Source organism: Sciurus carolinensis, chromosome 3 (assembly GCF_902686445.1).
Source record: "Sciurus carolinensis chromosome 3, mSciCar1.2, whole genome shotgun sequence".
In the NCBI taxonomy this organism is placed as follows: Eukaryota; Metazoa; Chordata; class Mammalia; order Rodentia; family Sciuridae; genus Sciurus; species Sciurus carolinensis.
In genome coordinates this window covers 105,172,789-105,197,146 of record NC_062215.1, presented here as the reverse complement: position 1 = coordinate 105,197,146, position 24,358 = coordinate 105,172,789, and the positions used below count along the sequence as shown (strand labels likewise).

The 24,358-nt window shown below is 33.4% G+C and overlaps 1 protein-coding gene across 1 annotated transcript in view; it reads right to left on the bottom strand.

Annotated features, from left to right (window-relative positions):
* Nucleotides 1-24,358, bottom strand: part of Galnt13 (polypeptide N-acetylgalactosaminyltransferase 13) — a 540,229-nt gene that overhangs the window by 307,561 nt on the left and 208,310 nt on the right. The window contains 1 exon segment of the mRNA XM_047546171.1: nt 13,896-14,064. Within this exon segment, the coding sequence (XP_047402127.1) occupies nt 13,896-14,064 (169 nt within the window).

Sequence of the window (24,358 nt, the reverse complement as noted above, 5' to 3'; positions counted from 1 at the left end):
GCCCCCATCACGGCAAGAGTCAAAATGAGCAGGCCCAAGCAGGCGTGCTCGGGAACACCTGTGCACAAGTTGTGCGCATGGACTTAACTGAATATGGCCAGTGATAAATCACCTGAGTGTGCTTATGTCAATTAACCTCCTCACTGCCGATGTGATCAGGCGCCATTATTGCTGGTACAGCCCCCAACAGTATACAATGAAAAATTATGTTATACTGGATCTTTTTTCATTTATTTGGATTTGAAGATAAAACATCATCTTAGAAAATTAACTATCTCAGGCAGCTTCCTATGACATTTGATTGAAAATGTCTCCATCTATATCTTTATGTGTCACCATTCACAAAGAAAAAAATATAAAAGGAATAAAATGAATGTTTCCTTAGAGGAAAAATAAATCAAGAAACCATAAATGCAATATATAAGTGTGTAGTAGAATATATATTGTGCACATACATTTTTATTCTAAAATTATAACCATTACCTGTGTTCTATTTATTTCAACTTAGAATGTGAAAAATGAAATTTATTTCTTCTTTGGCATTGTTTTCAATATGCTTTAATGCAACACAATTGTATAAATATTAAAATAATAAATTTTAAAATTCAAAGACTAAATACAAATTTTCTCATTTACACAGTAATTGCCATTCAGGAAGTGTACTGGCTTCTACAGGGAGATATTGCAAGCTTATGAGAATATTAATTATGATATAAAATGAGAATTTCTAGACATATGCCAACATCTCCCATGTCAATAAAACTGGTTTACTACCATGGGTTAAACTATTTAACCATGAAATAAATTCTTCCTCAGTAAAATAACATTGTAAGTTGGCATTAGAACAATTTAGTCTTCCCTTAAGACACTGACATATGCATAGAAAACATCTGTCCATGGCAAAAAAATTAAGGAAGAATTTAATACAGAATAAATATCCCTTGTACACAGGGACTTTCTAGTAATAGTAGAACTATCTGTTTTCTTAAATTGTGTCAATCTGCAAATGTCTAATAAGAGTCAATCTTTAGTTTGTAGATTACATGTTTTTCATGTGATAAGTGAAAAAGTACATATGTTAACCACAAATACTAACTTTCAAAGGACCAATCTTAGAAATATTAGAATCTCAAAATTGTTTAAACTTATGTTTTGCACAATTATGTTACTCTGTGTAATAAGTGTACCACTGATTTCACAAAGGGAAAACAGAAAATTATGATATTAGTTGGATTTTTGATCTCTTTATAATTGATGAATAACTATAATTTTCATATGCTGCCAAAAGTTGGACTATAAAGATAACAGTAATAGTTTCTATCATGTTTTATGTATCTTATGCACTCATATGTGGAATAAAATCTACCACCCATATTTAGGTGGTATTTTTGTGTATCTCTATGTGTGTGTATGATTGTTTCATTCACACACACACACACACACACACACACACACAGACATATAGTTTCCCTTACCACAAATCTAGTCATTCAAATTTGAAACATTAGACTTATATTTTGACTCCTCTGTTTTCTCTTCCTTTGTATCCAGACGGTCACTAGTTCTGGAATATCATTTCAGAATATGCTTAGAACCATCACCACTTATAGTTCCTGTTATGGTTTAGATATTAGGTGTCCCTGAAAAACTCATGTGTGAGACAATTGAAGAAAGTTTATTGGTGAAATGATAGGGTGTGAGAGTTATAAGGTAATCAGAATATTAGTTGCCTAATAGGGACTAATTGGATGATAACTGTAGATAGGTCATTGGGGTGTGCCTTTTGGTACATATTTTGTCCATGGTGAGGGGAGTGTTCGCTCTCTCTGCTTCCTGTTTCAAAAACCTGAGTTTTCCTCTGCCACACTTTTCACCATGTTACCCTGCCTCACCTCCAGCCCAGATCAACAGAGGTGATCATCTGTGGACTGAGCCCTCTGAAACTCTGAGCACCAAAATAAAAAATTCCTCCTTTAATTGTTCTTGTTCCGTCTTTTGGTCACAGTAATGAAGAAATTAACTAAAACAGTTCCCTACCTATTTCTCTTCCTCATTTCTCCACCTACTTCAGGTTTAAAATACTCACAAAAGTACTTTAAAAATTCAATTACGAGCTGGCGTTGTAGCTCAGTGGTGGAGTGCTTGCCAAGCATGTGTGAGGCACTGGGTTTGATCCTCAGCACCACAAATAAATAAAGAAAAGAAAAGAAAAAAAATTAAATTACATGCCTATCCTTCCAAAACCATCTTGAATTTGGGATTTATCCTTTTTTCTCCATTTTAACTAATTAGTATATATTGCTCTATATTTTTAAGGCCACTGTCCTGAGAGTTCCTCACCTAATCCTATCTATATGAATAAAATACTGATAGATTATCTTATTACATTTAGGTTTCTCCTATCTATAATATCTTGTGTATAATACTGCAAGATTAGCTCTTCCTAAATACCATTTCCATCATGCCAAATTTCGGTTCTAAAACCCCTATTTGCCTACCATGATCTGTATAAATAAAGACACAGGCATTGTTGGTAAGATTCTTCATCATCCTTCTATAAGTGGAATGGCTAATTACCACTTTTCACTCTATTGTTTCCTGACAAGTTCTCAGAAGCTTTCTCTATTCAAAACTGTAGTACCTTTCTCTATTCTTCAATTACCCAAACCTTCTACATCTTAAAGATTTGTTTTCCTTTTTCTCATTTAAAATTTCCTTTTAAAAAATCATTTAAATGATGTGAGCTCTAATTTTTAAAGAGAATTAAATAGATGAATATGTCTGCCACAAACCACATAGAATCAAAATATAGAAATCAAAACAAACTACTAGACATAAAAGGAAAATGCAACATCTGTAAGTATAGTTAAAAACAAATTTCTTTTAGTCTTAAATTGAAAAATATTAATAAAAATAAGAATACCATGGTAGATTCAGAACGAACATTAAAATCTCTGCTTTCTCATTTACAATTTACAAAATAAACAACAATAGTTATTTTATAAACCTGTATACATAGACTCCTAAGAATATAAATGAAATAATGATCAGGGTATATACCCAGGTTTACTTATCACGCATATTAACAAAATTTTCATTGACCCTGTTCTAAGTGGAAGTGGCTTGCTTTTTTATTCTTTTCTTATAGCCCAGAGAATAATATCCATTTTGTCTTAGCATGATGCCATAAGCATTCATCTTATAAAGCCAGGTTTCAAGTAAGCTACATAAAGTTACCCACTTCTAAATGCACACTGCCGAATATTAGATTTTAGATAGTCCATTTGGCAGGGAAGAACTATTATCTCTTGGTATTCATGTGCATGAAATTAGATTTTGATAAGTGCTGAAAATATAAAATTTTAAAAGATTTTTAAATAGAACAAATGAGACTGTAAATAAACACTAAAAACCAAATTTTTAACTATGGAAATAAACTCTCACTGAAAAAAAATGTTCATAGAACCAACCTGGATACTTCATCCTTCTTGATTACAAAACATACTAAAAAGCTATCATAATCAAAACAGTGTGGTGCATGTATAAAGATAGACATAGACCCATGAATAGAATATAGAACTGTTTTAGTCAGCTTTTTTGCTGCTGTGACTAAAATATCTGACCAGAACAATTTTAAAGGAAGAAAAGTTTATTTGAGGGCTCACAGTTTCAGAGGTCTTGGTCCATAGAAGACTGGCTCCATTCCTTGGCTTGAGGTGAGGCAGAATATCATGGCAGAAGAGTATGGCAGAGGAAAGTAGTTCTCAACATCAGAGAGCAGAGAAGACTCCACTCTCCAGATACAAAATATACACCCCATAGCCACGTCCCAATTTCCACCTCCTCCAGCCATACTCCACCACTTCAATTAATGCCATCAGGAATTAATTCACTGATTGGGTTAAGACTTTTAAAACCCAATCATTTGTCCTCTGAACCTTCCTGTGTTGTCTCACATGTGAGCTTTTGGGGGACATCTCACATCCAAACTGTAACATTCTACCCCTGGTCCCCAGAGCTCACACTAATGTGACAATTCAAAATGCATTTATTCCATTTCCAAGAGTTCCCATAGTCTCAGCAGTTCCAAGATTGCTCAAAGTTCAAGTCCAAAGTCTTTGATGCTCAAAGCACTGTGAGCTCATATAAAATTAAAAGCAATTTACAAATATCCAACATATAAAGGTACTGAGTAAACATTTCCATTTACAAAGATAGGGGCATAGAAAGAAGGGATAGGACCAAAGCAAGACCGAAATCTATCTGGACAAACAGGTCTTACAGCTCCATGTCCAGCATCTATGGCACAAGGCATTATGATGTTCTCTCCACAGGGCTTGTGTAGCTCTGCCCCTGTGGCCTTGTTGGTTTCAATCCAAGTGGCCTCTCTGTGGGCTTGCCTGTGCTCAATTCTTATATCTTTCCTAGGATGATGTCCCATGTTACTGGCAGTTCTTAATCTCCAGAGTTCTCCACTGCAGTTTTGGTTTCCTCTTCAATTCTCCACACCTTGTCTTTCCAGGGAGTTCCCACAGGGACTCCAACACTGCTACTCCAAGGTCTTCCTTTGAAATCTTAGTGGAAGCCTCCATGACCCCCTAACTCCATCATCCTGCATTCCTGCAGAACCATCATCGCATGGTTCATGCCAAGTTCTGCCACCATATCAAACAGTTGCCAAACCTTCAGGAACCCTTGCTGCAGCAGCCTCTGAGGGTCTGGGTGGCTGAGCATGTTGAAAAAACTTCCTATCCCCTACCACATACGAGAAAGCTTCCCCACTGGTCTCTTCTCAAGGGAATTTTCACCTTACTCCCTTGAGTTTGAGATGGGTGTGGTCTTGCCAGCTCTTGAGATGTCCCCAAGTCATCTTTCTCATTGTCTCTAGCATTCCTTCAGCCCTAGTTTTACTCCTGCATTTCAAATCCACATTTTTAAAATCTTTCTGTTCTGCCTTCTGCTTCTGATTTTCACAAAAAATTTGGCTAAAAGTCACCAGCAATAACCATGTCACTGCCTGAATGTTATGCTGCCAAGACATTTCTTCTACCAGATTAAGATGTCCATTACTTCTAAAATCAAACTCATAAAGTCTCAGGACACAGGCAAAATTCGGACAATTTCTTAGTCAGAACATAAAATGAATGGTCTCTACTCCAGCTTACAGTGAAGTCCTCCTTTTTTGAACCCTCTTGATTCAGGTCTTCACTGATCATGGTCCTATCCCCATTCTGATCTTCTGAGGTCTCACCAGAATCAGTCATTAATCTCTGCTTACAACAACCTAAAGTATTTCCAGATTTCACTACTATACATCTCAAAATTCCTTCTGCCAATTCCAAAAAACTCAAAAAGCTTCTGAACCACGTGGTCAGGTTAATTACAGCAATGACCCCACTCCTGGTACCAATTTCTATCTTAGCTTTTCACTGCTGTGACTAACAGATCTGACCAGAACAATTTTAAAGGAGGAGAAGTTTATTTGAGGGCTCATAGTTTCAGAGGTCTTAGTCCACAGAAGGCCAGCTCCCTTCCTAAGTGTTCAAGGTGAGGCAGAACATCATGGCAGAAGAGCATGGCAGAGGACAGCAGCTCATATCACCAGGAAGCAGAGAGAGACTCCACTCTCCAGATATAAAACATATTCCCCATAGCCAGGCCCCAATTCCCACCTCCTCCACCTACACCCTACCACTTCAATTAATGCCATCAGGGATTAATTCACTCATTGGGTTAAGATTCTTACAACCCAAACATGTCTCTCTAAATCTTCCTGCATTTTCTCACATGTGAGCTTTTGGGGGACACCTCACATCTAAACTATAACAAGAACGCATAATTAACTTTTGCATATAAAGTAAAATGATTTTCAACAAGGATGCCAATATAGCATAATGAGAAGATTGTCTTTTCAACAAATAATGTTGGTAAAACTGGATATTCTCATGCAAAAAAAAATGAAGTTAGACCCTTATCTTACACTAGATAGAAAATAAATCATGACTCGAAATAGGTGGAAGATCCACACATGAGAGTTAAAACTATAAAATTGTAGAAGAAAACATAGGCAAAAAACTGGGTTTATGACATGGGTTTGTGAATTGTTGGATGTGATATGGAAAGCATAGGCAATAAAAACAAAACTAGATATGTTAGACTACATCAAAATGAAAAATCACTGTTTACGAAAAGACATAACTGAATCAGTTGCATTGGAGCAGACTTCTAATCCCAGCTGCTCCAGAGACTGAGGCAGAAGGATCTCAAATTCAACGCCAGCCTCAGCAACTTAGCAAGTTCATAAGCAACACAGTGAGACCCTGTCACAAAGTAACAAACAAAAAAGAACCAGGAATGTGTCTCAGGTGTCAATCTCTGGTACCACAAAAAAAAAAAAAAAAAAAAGCCGTAACAGACTGAAAAGGCTACTTACGATACAGAATGGTGGCATGTGTTTGCAAACACACATTCAATAGGGAATAGGGGTTAATATCTGGAATATATAAAATACACCAACAGCTCTGTGACAAACAAGCAAACAACAAAGAAAAACAGTGTGAAATGGGGAAATGATTTTTATAGGCATTTCCCCAATGAAAATGGACAAATGACCAAAGAACATGAAAAAAATGTTTAGTATCATTAATCATCAGGAAAATGAACATAATGACAATCTAAATCTTAACATGTTACTATCTCATATGCACTATAATAAAAAATAAATTCTTATAAACCATGTTGGTAGAACCCTTATATACTGGAATATAAAGTGTGTAACCACTGTGGAAAAAGTACAATGGTTCCTCGAAAAATTAAATGTAGGATTATTGTGTGACAAAGTAGTTCCACTTCTTGGCATACAATCAAAAGAATAGAATACAGGGTCGCAAAGGGATATACATACACCAACAGTAATAGTAATAGTATTCACAAAAGCCGAAGGTGGAAGTAAGACAAATATCCATCTACTGAGGAAGGGATAAACAAAATGTGCTCTATACATACAATTAAACATTATTCAGACTTAAAATTTTAAGAAATTCTGACACCTGTGCAGTATGGATGAAACTTGAGGATATCATGAGTGAAATAAATCAGTCACCAAAAGACAAATGCTATTTGAGTAAGTTGTATGTGTACCTGCACAGGAAAATTCTCAGAGACAGGGAGGTAGTTATCAGGTGTCAGGAAACTGTGGAGTTGTTTAATGAGTGTAAAATTTCAGTTTTGTAAGATGGAAGGAATTCTAAAGTTAGGATGTACAATAATGTGAATAATGGACTTGCTGGGAGGAAAAATAAATCTTCCCTTTATTCTCATAAGAGAGTTTCTGTACTAGCACCTACAACTGATTGAGAGGAGAAAAAGCATACAAATTTTAATTGATGTTAATAATTTAGTTTTTATATGCATGGAGGCCTTAACAACAAACAAATGAAGACCCAAGGAAATGGCTAAATACAGTGGATTTATATAGATTTTCAGGGATTTGGCATGAAATGGCTATCTTGATTTCAACTACCAGGTGACCATGGTGATATTAGAGATAGGAATTTCTGACCTAGGGTCAGTAGAAATAAGTGAGTGATTGAGTGGGTATGAATACACATGCAGACTTCACTTGGGAACTTCTGCTTGAGCTAGAAGCAAGATGTAGCTCTAAGACTGTCAGACTAGCTCTCAAACAAAGGAAAAACCTGTACAGCTTTTATGGCATCTACAGGATAGGCAGGATCCCAGTCTCTTGCTGTCATTACATGTAGAGGCGGGGTTTTAATTGTGCCTGCACTCTTTTTCAACATGGCTCTTCGTGTCACGCACATTCTCATTAAAATCGTGTCTCTACTTCAGGATGTATGCTTTACTATGCTAATAAACTAAAAAGGTAACTACAAGTTATCTATTCTATACATATTTTCCCCTTACTACCTGGAGTCTTCCTTTCTCATCTGGGAGAGTACCTATTATTACTTACAGAACAGAGCAAACAATTATCCTGTATCAATGGGTTTGATTTTAGGGACCTTTTGTTTGGCTCTGACTTCTAGATACATCTGCTGACGGTACAATCTCAGAAGACTGAGCTCACTTCTCAACTTTCCACCTCCTGTTTGTTATCTTAATTCCATAGCCTTGAAGACTGGTCCACACTTCAACTCCAGGTTCAACTCTGTTATGTCTGTTAACCCGGTAATACTGAGAGTTAGCTTGCCTGTCTTGTTCATATGAGAGAGGCATATGGACGCCTTCATAACTAAAAGATATGACTTCCTTTTAGGTAGACATGTGAGGACAGAGTGTTTTCTTGTGCTTACGTTTTCTCTGTTGCCTTCAGTTCAAAATGATCTTTAGACTGAAGTTGCATAGTCAAGGATAGCATATTCTGATTTCCTTTACACTTAACAATACTGAACTGTGCATTTAAAAATAGGTGAGATGGTAAGTTTAATGTTACACATATTTTAATATAATTTTTAAGAGTTCAAAGCGATAGTGTCAGAAAATTAATATATTTAAGGAGCATGTAGTAAGGTAGTTAAAGTATAAATGGACAGACACAGCATGCTTTTTGCCTATAGTTGTATTTAAAGGTATCCCTTAGAACATGCCTAGGCATTTTTTATTCTATTTTTAAATTTTAAATAAAGGTTATAGTATAATAGTATTATTACCCCCAAAATCATAGTAATACCTTTAATCTCCATCTTTCTCATATATTTATACACACACAGACACAGAGACACACAGAAATACACATATACTCTTACATACCACTTATAATTTGAGTAGTGAAATTCAGTTGACACAGGAGTACATAAATCACAGTAATACAGAAGTTATTATTATCTTCACGGACAAAATTTTTACTAGCATATGAAAGTTATAGTAATTCTCAAATTAAAAAGAAAAGATGTGGAACAGAGATCAGAAATCCAATTAATATTCTCATTTCCTATGTCTCTTTTGTGCAATCAATGCTACATTTATCATATTTTAATTTATGGGAAAGGCAATCGTATAAATGAACAGACTCTCTTATGAAACTGAGCACAGAAAATGTATACTGGTTTATTTCTCTTTTATGTAGTTAATAAACTCTTTGTCCTTTGAGAACAACTTATGCTAAATTTGTATGCTACAGCTCTTCTTCCACTAATAATGGAAGACTGCTAGAGTCTTTTTCTCTTTATCACCTTGCAAGTGTGCATATGCAAGAAGTAGTTATTTGGCCTAGGATATAAATAGCTGAAATAAATTTTCTATTTCCTCATTTTAGTCCTGATGAAATACATTTAAACGCCAGATGCATTATAACCTTCAAGCAACTCAATGCCAGTACTAGAGGTGCCATTAAATGTCTGAATATAAGTAAATGTGAAGAACTTAAAATTTTGTTTTAATTGCCTTTAGCTATTTTTAATAAATATTCATTCAATAATTACTGTTAACTTCTTATTCAAAAAGAATTATAAAATTGAAGGATGAAAGTGATTGCTTAAAAATTTTTCCTTTGTCCAGGAAAAGGAGCTAGAGAGCCTAAGACAATTCCACAGAATAATAATGTAATATTTATAGAGGGTCAAAAATATTTTACACATATATTTTATTAAGAATTCAGAGCTACCCTATTCATAATATTTGCAATTACAGATGTGTTTACACAATATCATGATTAGTTTTAAGAGTGAATATTTTCTTTCTACTTACTCATAGTCATAGCCTGTTGTACAATATTTTTGTTCTCAAGACTAAGCCCTGGTAGGGTAAACATAAAAGATTTGCTAGTTGGTTGATTGATTGATTAATTGTTTTAATCACTGAAAGGGAACTGGGGATTAAAAAGTTAATAACTTGCTTAAAATGCAACTGTCAAGCCATAGAATCAGGTCTTAAACCTTTGTGTTTTGTCTCCAAAAACTCCCTCCACATTTAGCTTTTTGTTTCCTCTACAACTTTTGCATATGATGAAATGGAGTATTGTCCCCAACCTATGCTTATGATAATCAAATTGCTTTCTCTACTTCCAGGAAAAACCAGTGGCATAGGCTAACCCTGGATACAAAGAAGTCATAGCAAACAAAAACATGTTTTCTGCTGACTCTCATGGAAATACAATTTAAACAACAGTTTCAAAAAATAATAAAATTATTTATATATGTATTTATACAATTATGAATTTGTTTAATGTTTGTAGAGGTTTTTTTTGCATTTTCAAGAAATTTTCTATATCCATAGGCTATCATCTTTCTAGTATTGTGTATTCAAGGAAATTAGCATTCAACAACTCTGTGTATAACTAAAAAGGAGTCATAACATTATAGTACTTAAGGTACGTTAAACTTTCTCAATTTGTGTTTCTTAGAGACTACCCTAATCTATTCTCTGCCCCACCTCAAAATTATGTCTTTTTTTTTTAATTTTTACAGACTGCATTTTGATTCATTGTACACAAATGGGGTACAACTTTTTGTTTCTATGGTTGTGCACATTGTAGATTCACACCAGTTGTGCAATCATACATGTATATAAGGTAATGAATTCTGTCTGATTCCACCATCTTTCATACCCTGCCCCTCCTCCCTCTCATTTCCCTCTACATAATATAAAGTTCTGAAATTCAAAATATGTCTTTAATATCTCTTAACAGGTTTCTGTAGTTTAATAATTCATTCTCTTTCACATTCTCTGAATATTAACAAAAATGTCTTAGGTTAAAACAAAACATCATGTATATATTTACTTTCTTATAAACAAGTATTTAAGTTCTTTTGTTCTAAAATCCAAATTTAAATTTACATAACCACACACACATAATTGATGAGAAAAATGCTAACCTATCCCTCAAACACAGTATAAAATCCAGTTAATATTCATTTCTTTCAACATTCTGTATCAGATAGAATTTTATGATATTTCACTTCTTTTTGTAATTTGTGGAGAATGACCAAAACAGAGAGAAGGTTGGTTACTGCTGTTTAGGATTTTACTTATATGTATATACAGATTACAGTAAGAATCTCATGAAAGTCCTTCAATTAACTAGTTTACTAAAGTCCTCCAGCATTATTTGTAGTTAAAATATAAAATGAATAATTTCGTGATGACTATCATTTTATATCTCAAAAATAATTCAGGATTATACAAGTAGTACATATAAAAACAAATCAAATATATTGAATAAGTTAGCATAGAGATTTAGATGTCCCTAGAGACAGACATTCCAGAACTTAACTTCAATTTGTCCTGTTATTTGATTGCAATTGCCTCCAAAGAAATTATACCATGTCTGTTTTCTGTGAAAACATGTAATATTTCTTAACTTTATTCTTATGAATACAGTGTCAACAGTTTTTATGTAGACGTTAAGGTCAAGCAGCATTAAATTGTTAGGAAAATTTTCTGAATTTAGTCAAAACATTTTAAGAGTACAATGCAGTAAAATCATTCACTGTGGGTAGCTTAACATGCCCATTTCTTTTTTGCTGATTTTTCCTTCAGTGCTGGGGCATGAACCCAAGGTCTTGCATATGTTAGGCAAACACGATACCACTGAGCCACATTCCAGTCCCACTATCTTCATTTTAAATTTTAACCATCTAAAATTTGACCTGTAAGTATCTAATATAATTTTTAAAAAATAATTTTTCAATTGAATGAGTATTAATATGTTTCTACAATTTTTTTTTTTTTTTTTTTTTAACCAGGAATTGAACTCAGGGGCACTTAATCACTGAGCAACATTTTCAGCCCATTTTATTTTGTATTATGAGACAGGGTCTCAGAAAGTTGCTAGGGTCTCTGTACATTTTATTTCTACAAGTTTTCAATAACAGTTTGGATATATGATTCTTCATGGTAAGTTTTTAACATTCACTGTTCCTAGTCATACAATTGTATCACTCAGAACAACTTGTAATTGTCCTCAGTGAACCTCATATATTGTGATGTAGCTAAGAGTTTGGGATGATAGTTCCAATTTCTCACTGATGCCATATTCTGTGATGTCAAATAAAAATAAATAGAAAAGTATATATTTCAATAATAGTATTTAATAGAATATTGATAAAATCTCAGAATTCAAGTAATAATAACCAGGGTAGATGTGCAGTTTATCTACTTTTTATACTAGGCAATTTAAATCTTCCATTTTCAAATGCTGAATCATTCCACAGCTTAAGGCTTAATTACCAAAGCATTTAATTACTAAGTGATTTTTTTTTTTTGTACTGGGGATTAAAAGAGGTGAGGGGATTGAGGGGGATTTTATCACTGAGATGCATTCCCAGCTCTTTTATTTTTTATTTTGAGACAGGTTCTCACTAAAGTGCTGAGGCTGGCCTTGATCCTCCTCCCTCAGCCTTGCAAATCACTGTAATTATAGGCATGTGCCACATTGCTCAGTTTGCTCAGTGATTCTTAAAAGAATTATCATTGCCCAAAATATTTTAAATATGTGCTTAACAGAGACTTTGATTTAAAGGAAATAATAATAAATGGTTCTGTATCAAATCAGTTCTTACCTTGATAATTCCAGATGTCATAAAATTTAATTTATTTATATTATGACAGTTGAAAGAATTCTTTAAAAACCTGAAACAGTGTTTACAATTCTTCCTGAATATATATTATGTATTCAGTTTATCACATTATGACAAAAAAAAATCACATACTAAATGCAATATTATAACATAATAAACATAGCATCTACAATGCTCAAAAATATGCTTATTATATTTTTAAAAACATAAATGTGGCTACATACATACATACATTTGTATAGAACTATAAATTACTTAATCATTTATATATGCAATTTTAATATTCAGTATTTAAACACTTGTTGGGGACCAAAAATGTCTTGAACATGTTACTTATGGTTTTCTTGAGACATTTTAAAAGCATACAATGATTTAAAGTATCACTTATCTACCAAATAAATCTTTTGACAATCAGTACCAGCATCTTAATAATGATTGTGTCTTAAGTGAAATAATTCAGAAAGAAAATAATTTGAATTTAATAAATATGATTTTAATATAATGATATAGTAAAGTGATATATAGTCCATGATAGATAGAAATATTTACTGGCATCAGTTATTATTTTATTACAAAGAAAATCATGCATCTAAAACCAGAATGTCTGTTTACATGTAAGTGTGTCCTAGAGTACATTTATAAACTTGGAAATTTTCTAAAATTGGTGGATTTATTATTTGTGACTACCTGGAGTTCCATAAGAACTATGTACTCAGATGGCACTGTGCTACTATTACATATTCTGAGTTTTATTAAATACATTTAAAATATATTCAACTAACTGAAGCATAAATTACAATTACTCACATGAGAGTTGAATTTTTCATCATTTTTCATATAGCAATATTTTCAAGTGAACATATTCTCCATTACTGATAACTGAGCATTCCAATTATAAATGGCAACATAAACTGCTAGTACCCATAATAAATAATTTTAAAGGGTCAATAATGATGCAGGCAATGGCCTATTTTTATGCTGAAATAGCAAAACATAATTTTTTCAAAACGAAGTATATGGTGCATTCTATTAAGGCAAGAAAATAATCTATTAAAGAACATATTTGTTTGTATTTGGCAAAGTAAAGCAAAGCACAACAAAACAAAAATCTCATGAAGAGAAACCTATTAGGCCTATTTGTTCTGCAGTATCTTTACAAGTAACACGTTTTGTCAGAGACGAAAACAATATTTCTCAGCATATGCATGTACAGTAAGTCCTTCATATGTCATAGAGAGGTAGTAAGAATCATGTAATTCTAGAATTAATATAATCTAAGTTAATTAAAGTTCTGAGATTCTGAAAAGTGTGCGCTTTACTAATATTCATGATTATGTAACGTATTTATGAACTTACCCTTCCAATCTTACATCTGGTAGACTTCTATTAAGGGCAATCAAATCACTGGCCATAAGGTTAAACTGATTGATTTTGAACAGCTCTTTCATTTTCTCCTGGTCATCCTTAGGAATCAGCACAGCCTTTCCCATTTCTCCTGGGCCTTCTTGATTTCTTGAAATAACAGCTGTAAGACATACAGAGGTACAAACATACAAAGAAACACAAGATAATGAACTGAATGAAGAAACTGATGTGTTGGATTAAATTCTGAAGTGTATTAATTACAAACTGGTTCTATAATGTAATCATCCAGTCATATTAGTAAACCATACACTGCACAAAAGAAACAGCTTATTTTAATTCATTTGCTTAATGCCTCAAGTTGTCTTTCAAGCATAAACATATTATATTAATTACTAATTTTATTAAGACAATAATTAAGCAATACAAAACACCTATTCTTTAAACTTCTTAGTCATATTTTTAATACACTTATTATGGAGAGATGAAGTTAAACACTAGGGAGACCTTGTTATGTCAGATAAAAAAATAACTTTTGAAAATACACCAAGATAAATCTATTTTCACATCAAATAAAATGCTTTCATATCACAACGTATATGCTGTCATTATATCTTCATAAAAACAATCAGGTTGATAGTTTTTTTCGTCCCATAGCAATCTGATTTATTTCTCAAATCATTTTTGAAATGTATAAAAAGAAGTTTCATAGTGGTAATACATAATTTCAAATGTCAAGGTAGATAAATACTTCGCAACTTTAAATTCACAACAATTTTTTTACTTTGGCTGCTCATTAGGAGAACTCAGGATTTGATCTTCAGGCTAACATTCTTGCTATTTCTTCCAAGTTATCACTAAAGTTCTTTGCTGCTCTAAAATGCATGTTTCAGTGTGTGTATGTGTGTGCACATGTCTGTAGATATAATAGAATGACAAGTTCCAGTTGACCCTGATGTACATTTTAATTCACTAATCACAATGATATTTAGGTTAAGGAGAAAGGGATGCAGTTCTGTTCTTGACTTTTTCAATGTTTTGCTCTACTAGAGTTTCCAAGACATTAATCTAACTCAATTTAATTTCTACATAAATGAAAGGGCAAATATTTTAACATAGCCTAACTTGAAATATTCTAAAAATAAGTAAGGGATTTATACATGGAAAATGTTTTATAAACTAAAATATTTCATAAAAATATAAAATCTAAAATAAGAATAAGACAAAAATTAGTATAGAACACAATCAACAAACTTTCTACTGACATGACATTCAAAGTTATAAAACATCAACAATGTTATTACTAATGCTAATACAACATTGACTATCCAGATGGTTATTCTCTATGAAAAGTCACTCGATTTTGGATTAGCATGAGTCAAACAAAGAAAATGAAAGAGATTAACTGCCTCTAAGGACTTTTAGATATGGGTACAAGGAGGGTGATTAGCCTTAAATTTCTCTCATATATAGAAAAAGAAGTGGGAAATTTTAAATGGAAAAGATGTAGATATACAATTTCAAACTGTTTTTTAAAAATACCATTTGCTAAAGTTCAGGTCTTAACTTTGCTAGAATTCCCCAAAGGTCCACATTGGGTTTACTCCCCATGTGGAACAATGGATAGATGATGGAAACTTTAAGAGGCTGGACCTAGTAGGAGAGTTTTAGGTAATTGTGAGACTACAGTCTCTTCCTTTCTCTTTCACTTCCAGGCCATGAGGTAAGCATGTATTGCTCTAACACACACTCCTGCCATGACCTGCTAAAAGAGGCCCAATGTACTAGGTCCAACTGATCACGGACTGAAATCTCTAAAATTGAAGTCCAAAACAAACCCTTTCCTATTTAACTGGATTATCTTAGATATTTGTCATAGTAACTGAAAACTGACTAGCATAATATAAAGAAAGTTTACAAGGATTTATCATTCATTTTAAGAAGCAAAAATAGAAATGATGGCAGGAATTTTAGGAGAAAGTATAATTTGGTCAACTTAGGAAAGGATTCTAATGGTAATAAGAATCCTGGGAATTAGTAAATTCAGCATCCCTAAAATCAGCTGGAGTTGTTAGAATTGAATTTGACTAAATCTGTGTTCTTGGTGAGACGTTGCATTAGGTTTTCATCATTGTGACAAACATACGTGACAAGAACAACATAGAGGAGTAAAAGTTTATTTTGGCTCATGGTTTCAGAATTTCAAACTGTGGTCAGCCAACTCCATTGCTTTGGGTCCCAGATGAAGCAAAACATCATGGAGGAAGGATGTGGTGGAGGAAAGTTGTTCAATTCCTGACATCTTGGAAGCAGAAAAAGAAAGCAAGGCACCAGGGACAAAATATAAACCCCAAAGCATGGCCCCAGTGAACTACTTCTTCCAGTCAGCCACACCTGCCAACAATTATTACCAGTACAGTAGTCCTTTTAAATTATTCATCTATCAAATGCATTAATCCAGTAATTAAGTTACACAGCTCATATCTAATAATATGCTTTCAAGGGCTACTCATAATCATAATAGATGTTTGCATAAAGTAATATTTCCTTTCTCATATTTTTTAAAATGATTTTATTTTTTGCTTCCAAAGACAGTGTTGAAAGAATTTATATCATTCCTCAGAATTCCTTCTGATTTTGAAATAATAACATAACCAGGTTATGATACTTCCTATTGACTATAAATATTCAATTTATACATTTTTATATATATTCTGGACTGTACCTTGAAGCCATAAAACGGATGATATCTTCATAGAAAATTTTTTATTTTATTTTGAAACATTGTGGAATTTTTGAATAATTTGGTATAAAATATTTTAATATTTTTTATAAATTAAGAAAGCAGTTTCTCAGTCATAGTTATTTATGAGGATTTTAAGGGAGAAAAGTTTCCTTTTGCTCTGGTAGGTTTTGAGAGCAACCTAAGAATGAAATAGAGAGGATAGACTTTAACAGGAATATCACACAAATTTCTTGTTACTTGTACACAAAAGTTTTCAGAAGGAAAATGAAGATGGGAAGAAATTGTTAGGACCAAAACATTATAAATCTTCTTTAAACAAGAAAGATAAAGCGTGACAACACAACGAGACTTGGGATAGGGTCAAGAAATTGTGGGACAATAACTAGGACATAAATTGGGGGATCAAATGAAAGATAAGGTTCTTTTAGTGGGCTTGTTTTACACAGATCCATTACAGTATTGACTCCCAGTTTCTAATAGAAAGAATGTTCTCCTCCTCCTGGTACAGCAGGGAGGGCATATTTCTTGTGAGAAATTTTATAGCCTTCTTTCAGGTAGAAGAGGGAGGGGAGACCAGAGAGGGCTTCCTGCATGTGCTATTTCTTAAGTGCCTGCAGCACAAAATAATCAATACACCAAAGTGGCATATTTAGAGGTGGCATATTCTGAACCTTCACCTTCTATAACTCTGACAAAAGCACATTCTGTTATGGAGAAAGGCACCATGGACAACATAATGATTAAAAAGTGAGGAAGCAAATACTGTTTAAAACATTTCTCTATATAAGGAAGACAAGACTCAGTAACAATTATTAGGGCAGGGATACTGATGTATTTGAGTTTTGTAACATGTTCAAAGGAGTCACAATTTCCTTCTAGCATTATGCAGTTTGGAGTTTTGTCAGTGGTGGCAGGAGTAAAATTATATTATAATATGAAATGAATAAAATTAAAATTGTCATAAATAGCATACTTCGGAGATGGCGAAGTAGCTCAGTGGCAGAGTGCTTACCTAGCATGTGTGAGGCATTGGGTTCAATTCTCAGCATCACAAAAAAATAAAATAAATAAAATAAAATAAAAGCATGCTGTCAATCTACAACAACAAAAGAATTTTAAAAATAAAAAATATAAAAAGAATAAATAGCATAACGACAGCTTGTTGCAAACATATGTAATCATTCTCCTCAATCATGTAAGAGCTTGGTGCATATCAGGTCTTTTGTCTTCTACACAGAGTTAAATACAATTTTTTATAACGGCCTAGAATAAATGTATATTTAACATCTTTTTTCTTGTGTGTGAGCAAACCTATTGGTGTTTTTCACCTCCCTGGAGCAAAAGGAATGCTTAAGTAATTATAGTGTGGAACCAGTCTTTTCCCTTTTCTGACTGTTACCTGAAAGAATGTATCTTGCATTCAGAAAACAAAGACTTTTTTATTCCTTTAAATAGCATAAATAGGAAGTGGAAAAGAATAAGCAATTGGGCTTTGTGGTTTATCTCAGATCTGAGGCATCTTGTTAAAAAAAAAAAAAAAAAAAAAAAAAAAAAAAAAAACTTCTATTTTTTTCTTCACCTGTTGATTTTCTTTCCTCAACATGGCTTTAAAAAAAAAAGAAAAGAAAAGAAAGGATCACCTATATACCCACAGAATACATTTCCCCACAGCTAAGCAAAGTCAAAATGAATTGTTAATTTTTTTGTTAATTATTTACTTTACTAGGCAACTATAACAGATGGCAACTAAATCTACATTCTAGTTTCTTTATTGCTGATGTGAATATGGACTGAAATGTCCTGATTCCAAAGTTGGTTTAGACTAAAAAATGAAGTTAATATATTAAGCTGTAAATTATTTTCTTTCTCATTATGTGATAAAATCATCAAAAATGATAGTCTGACTTAAAATGACATTATAAAGCAAGTAGAAATATGAGCAGAAGCATTTTATAATCTTTCATTTTCTTTAACATAGTACACACTTTAAAGACTTGAAGAATATGTATTTCAATCTTAGAATTCCAACTGTTAGAAGATAACCACCAAGATATAAATACAGCAACTGCTAATCTACCAAAAATCCCACTACATATCAATTGCATTGTCTACTTATGCATGTTTCATTATGATCTTTTTCTTATTTGCAGAATTACCCCATTAATGAGCACTACTTGATAAAAGAAAAATAGACCAGATTATATCCAGAAAACAGAATGAACTTTAAAAAAAAAGTTGATTTTAAAACAGTGATTTTAGTCTGCTAAAGAACACAGTGATTTATGCCGCACATGGGTAAAAGTGTAACATGCAACCAAAATCTAAATGTTATCCCACATGCCATGCTTTCCAATTTTTTTTCCAAATTGTATTCTCATCTTCAGATCTACTTACTTGTTAATTTCTGTATATTTGCCTTTGAAAAATCTTTCTTTTTTTCTGCTCTTCTTTCACTTTTATCTCTTCCAATTTGACAATTATAATAAATTAAATAAATCTTGGCTTTAGCTTTTATTTTCTTTGCATATTAATAATTTTATTAATTAGTTACCTAAACAATCATAAACCTGTGTGCAGTGAAGTCCGAAGATGAGGAAATCACACCAATTCCTTCCTCATCCATCTTTACTCTCCATGCAGCATTCCCTGAGCCATATACTCCTTTGACATTCAAAATGCCCTGATTTTATCACAGGTACTTCTTGCTACAATAAGTTAAATCAGTATATATGTGCCATTTAGCTCATTCATCTTAGAAACAGTAATGAAATTTTAAATATCTATATTAACCTATACATTTTGAGAAATCTGAAAATCATACCCCAAAGTTTGATGATTAGCCAGCTGAATGCTTTGATCTAAAGGAGAAAGGCCTCTCTGACCTTTTCTGTGGCCTCTCACCACCACTCTCACCCTTATTACCCTAACAAAGCACAGGAAGGAACTTCTCTGACACATCTCTGTCAACTTAAAGTTGGATCTCCTGGAAGATTAGTTTACTGCAAGAAAGACTAGAGTTGACACCATACCCAGAACCAAGTGAACTTTTTCCCACACTACTGTCTGTTCTTTGGGTTATTCATCTCCTCTAAAAATCATTTATTCTTCATCTCTAAGTGTATACAGCCTGCTTAGTACCCAGGAATGGTTCAGAAATTCATTTAGAAAATATACTATGAGGAAATAAATTTGAATCTGCCCAAAAGTTTATCTGCATAGATAACATTGCATATATACATATGCATATATATGTATATATGCATGTGAGTTTGTATATGCACACAAATATAAATGCATATGAATCTCATATATATATACTTATATACAGTAAATGCTATATACATTTTTATATCTATATACAACTCTTATGCAGTAACTAAAATTATACCACCGAAAAATGTTTAATGATGTGGAAGATATTCAGGTTATATGGAGTGAAAAAGGCGTCATAAAACAATGCTATAAAATAAGCATATTTTTGATAAATAAAATATATGCATGTGGCGATGATTAGCAGTGGTGTATTAATTCTGTTCTATTACTAAGTTATATTTTCTTAATCAGTTTGTCATTATCTAGTAAGGTAATTCCAGTTACAAATTAACCCAAAATCTGACTTAAACTGACAATGGAAGAAGCCTGAATTTTACAGTGACTGGTACAAAGTGAAGTCAATAGACACGGTGGTGATAAAATGAAACAATCACAGTTGGGGGGAAATCTGGGTGAAAAGAAAGTTTCTAAATGTTCATGATATGACAAACAGGTAGGAAAGAATTACAGTTAGTTCTAGCAGGAAAGTTCCTTATAGGTAATTAATTATAATTACAGATAAGGGAAACAGTGACTGACAAGCATAGGTATTAAGTTCCTTGGATTCTTATAGAAAAAAAGCAAATTCTCATTTAGTTAGTAAATTTTTAACTCTCCTTTCAAAACAAACCTTTGCAGACATTTCGCACATCAATTAAAGCAATACTACTCTTATATACAGTAAGAGGTTGTTTGGCACATGTTACAGTCACAAATGTTTCCTGGAAATAATTGGCACAACTTTTAACTATTCACTAAGGTAATAAAATGATGCTGAAATATGAAATCATTTCCTTCTGTATTAAGAATGAACTTTCTCATTAAATGTATTTAAAAGGTCCTCATCTTGTAATGGTTATAGTAGTAGCCTTAGTTTCAACTTTAAATAGGAAATCTCCTCAGAATCCCACTTCTAGCCACTAAATAAAAAGCACCTTGAAAAAACCATATATTCTTTGGAAACAAAAGTACCTGTTTTGGCTGAGAATACTTTGAGAAGCCTCTTTGGAAAGGACATCTGAAGTGGAACAACAAGCATTATGAAGAAGCCTATGCATAACTCAACATTCATAATGAATTGTTCCAAAGATAGATAATAATAACCTCTCAACATTCAGTATATCATCACAGATCTGATTCACCAAGTTAGAAAAAATATTTCCACTTTGGACAAAAAGAAATGGGCACTATATTAATGGACCACACATCTATTTGAGGAACAAGATATGTATTTTTAGAATAATTTCTGAACATAACTTTTCAGTTATTAAGAAACTGCATAAAATATCTAATAATGCTTCAAATTTATTAACTAACATTTGTCACAGAAAATGTGAGGTAAGTATTACCTGCTAGGTTGTTGTGAGTTCACTTAAGAAGTAAAATATCTTTCACAATGTATTTAAAAATGATTAATGAAATAGTATTGGATTAAGTTACTAATACCCTACTGTATTTTAAGCTATAAAATTAAATCTACTGCTGAACCATTAGACCTTGTTGGTAGCAGTTCTGCTGCATGTATTTTGTTTACCTAGGGGTCTGACTCTGCACTCTCTCCAGCCTGTTCTGTGAACTGGGGCACTGAACTATGTGTCCTCATCAGGCTGCCTTGCCCTTTGACTCCTGATTTGTAAGATGCTGACCGGGCATTAGGGGACAAGTGGAGGATGAGGTTGAGGTTTTTAATTCCATAGTTCCCTCTCTGTGGAGCAGCTGAGGTTGGCTTTCTTCCATAAAAGATACAGTTTCATGGAGTTTGCCTTATGACCAGTTAATAAGTAAAGAAAAAAAAAAAAAAAATGCAAGCGTAGACCAAATAAGGATCCACCTTAGATACTAGCACTTGCCGGAAGATGATTCTTTGCAACCCTTACAGGTGGTCCTGAAAGTCAGTAGGTGAAAAGAACTTCTTCCATCAGGCAGAAATTGAGATGGGAACTCTGAAAGGGAGTGAAGGGATAGTTTGAGTTAGGAATCTAATCTAGTCCATGAGCAGAAGCACACAGGTTGGTTGGACAGTTCAGTTCAGAAGGGACTTTCAAACAAGACTGGAAGACTAATGAAAAGAAGGACCATTGACGACAAGAAATCTGAGGCAGAGAGAATGTAAATTATTGTTTGAAAATGCAAAAAACAAAAAGATGAATTATTTATTTATTGCCCTATAAAATCCACTACAGAAGATTCAATTGCAAAAAAGCCTCTCAACAATCAAATGAAAAAAAAAAATCCTTTCTCAGTGAACCCAGTGCTTACAAAAAGGGAAAGGAACTTGGAGGCCATGTTAGTGCAGATAAAGACTGTGCACAGATTTCACAACAGGAAATTCTCACCATGGTTGGTAAGGTTATGGGCACCCAACTTGCCAAGAGCAAAGGAAAACACACCAAAAATCATACAGAATACTTCTAGACCACCTGGAGGAAACTTTATTCAGTTGGATTATTTTCCTATTTTAGAAAAAAAATGTCTTCTTGCAGGGAAAAACACATATATGAAATTGTTTTCTCTGGTCACAATTCTGTCAGCATCACTACTTCCAAACTTCTAAATTCTTATTGGCATTGGATTTTGACATAATTTTGCCTCAGACCAATGGAAATCATTTATGCTAAAAGAAATGTTCACAATGTGCTCAGCTACAATATCTACTAGTCTCATGCCTCAACACCTAGAAGCAGTTGATAGAAGTCTGCAAAGACTCTATCATCAGTTACAAATAAAATTGTGTAGATTTGGGGTGCTGTCTCACAGAATATTACATATTTTAAAGCAATACCCAACATATGGGGTCATCTGTTCTACAAACAGAATACAAAGGTCTGGGAACAAAGGAAGGTAGAGAGAATGGTCTCTCTTATGAAATCGCTGATGAGTTCTTTGCTTTCTATTTCTCTACCCTTGAGCTTTCTGGGTAGAAGTGTCCTAATTTTCATGGAAAAAAAATTTTTCCACTATAAAACACAATCATGATTGTTAAATTGGAAGTTGAGTCTTCCCTCTATTATGAGCTCCTCAAGCTGTTCAACTGACTGGCAAAGAAAAGAACCACAACACTGGTTGATGTGATTGACATTATTTACCAATAGGAAATTATATTACTGACATACTTAGGGTGAGAACTATTTCTGGACTCTAGAGGTATTTTTGGAACAGTTTGTTTCCCTAGTTGCCTGAGTAATAGAATAATGAGGCAAACAATTAAAGGCAAGCCAAGCAAAGGCTTATAACACAGATTTTACTACCAAAGACTATCAGAGTAGATACAGGCAGATCTTAAGGATATATTGAAAGAGTGTGGATAAAATAATTTAAAACTATCACTGAAGATAATATGATCAGCTTCATACGTGAAAACCACAGAATTTATATTATATATTGATAAAGAATTCATTTCCCTACTTCTTTTTTCCTAGTTTATCTTAAGGGAACAGTATTCAGGATTCCTAACCTTTTAAATTCTGTTTGGGAATATGAATAGACTGACATCTATGAGAATTATGTCATGAGAATGTGATATTAGATATGGGATTCCCACAGTCCTTGCAATAGGGAGACATATTTTAGTTCTGGAAAATAGGAGATACAAAGAAAAAATGGGAAGGATATTGCAACTCTCCAACTGGACTTTCAGACATCCTCCACCCTTATCTTTTTCAAGCTATGCTGCCAGAGCACAGTTGGAACAACATCAAAGGCATGACTTATTCAGACTTGTTTATTCAGCTTTTTTGCTGCTGTGACTAAAAGACCCAACTAGAACAACTGCAGAGGAGAAAATGTTATTTTAGGCTCACGGATTCAGAGGTCTAGGTCCATAGATGGCAGGCTCCATTCCTTCGGACTCAAAGTGAGCAGAACAACATGGTGGAAGAAGAGTATGGCAGAGAGAAGCAGCTCATATGATGATCAGCACAGAGAGAGAGTTCCAAAGGCCAGATACAAAATGTATATCCCAAAGTTATGCCCCAAATGTCCCACCTCCTCCAGACATATCCTTCCTGCCTTCAGTTACCACTCAGTTGATACCATCAGGGATTAATTCACTAATTGGGTTAAGACTCTCATAAACCAATCATTTCTCCTACAAATCTTGCAATGTCTCAAGCAAGAGTGTTTGGGGGGCACCTCAAACCCAAATCCAAGACCACACCTGTGGACATTTTTTTTCTGAATATTAGACTGGGTTCAGCAAGTGGGAAGAGTCAGTAGGAGTTTGGATATTAGGACAAAAAAATTAGAATAATCACTCCCTTTGGGTCTCCTGTGGAGTGGTCAAGAAATGACTTTCTACCTAAACAAAGGTCACAGAACTATTCCCTTCAAAAATAAATTACAATGAACTCATTTAATTTTTCCCTCCCCATCACATTTTAAGGTTTCAGAGTGGTAATGA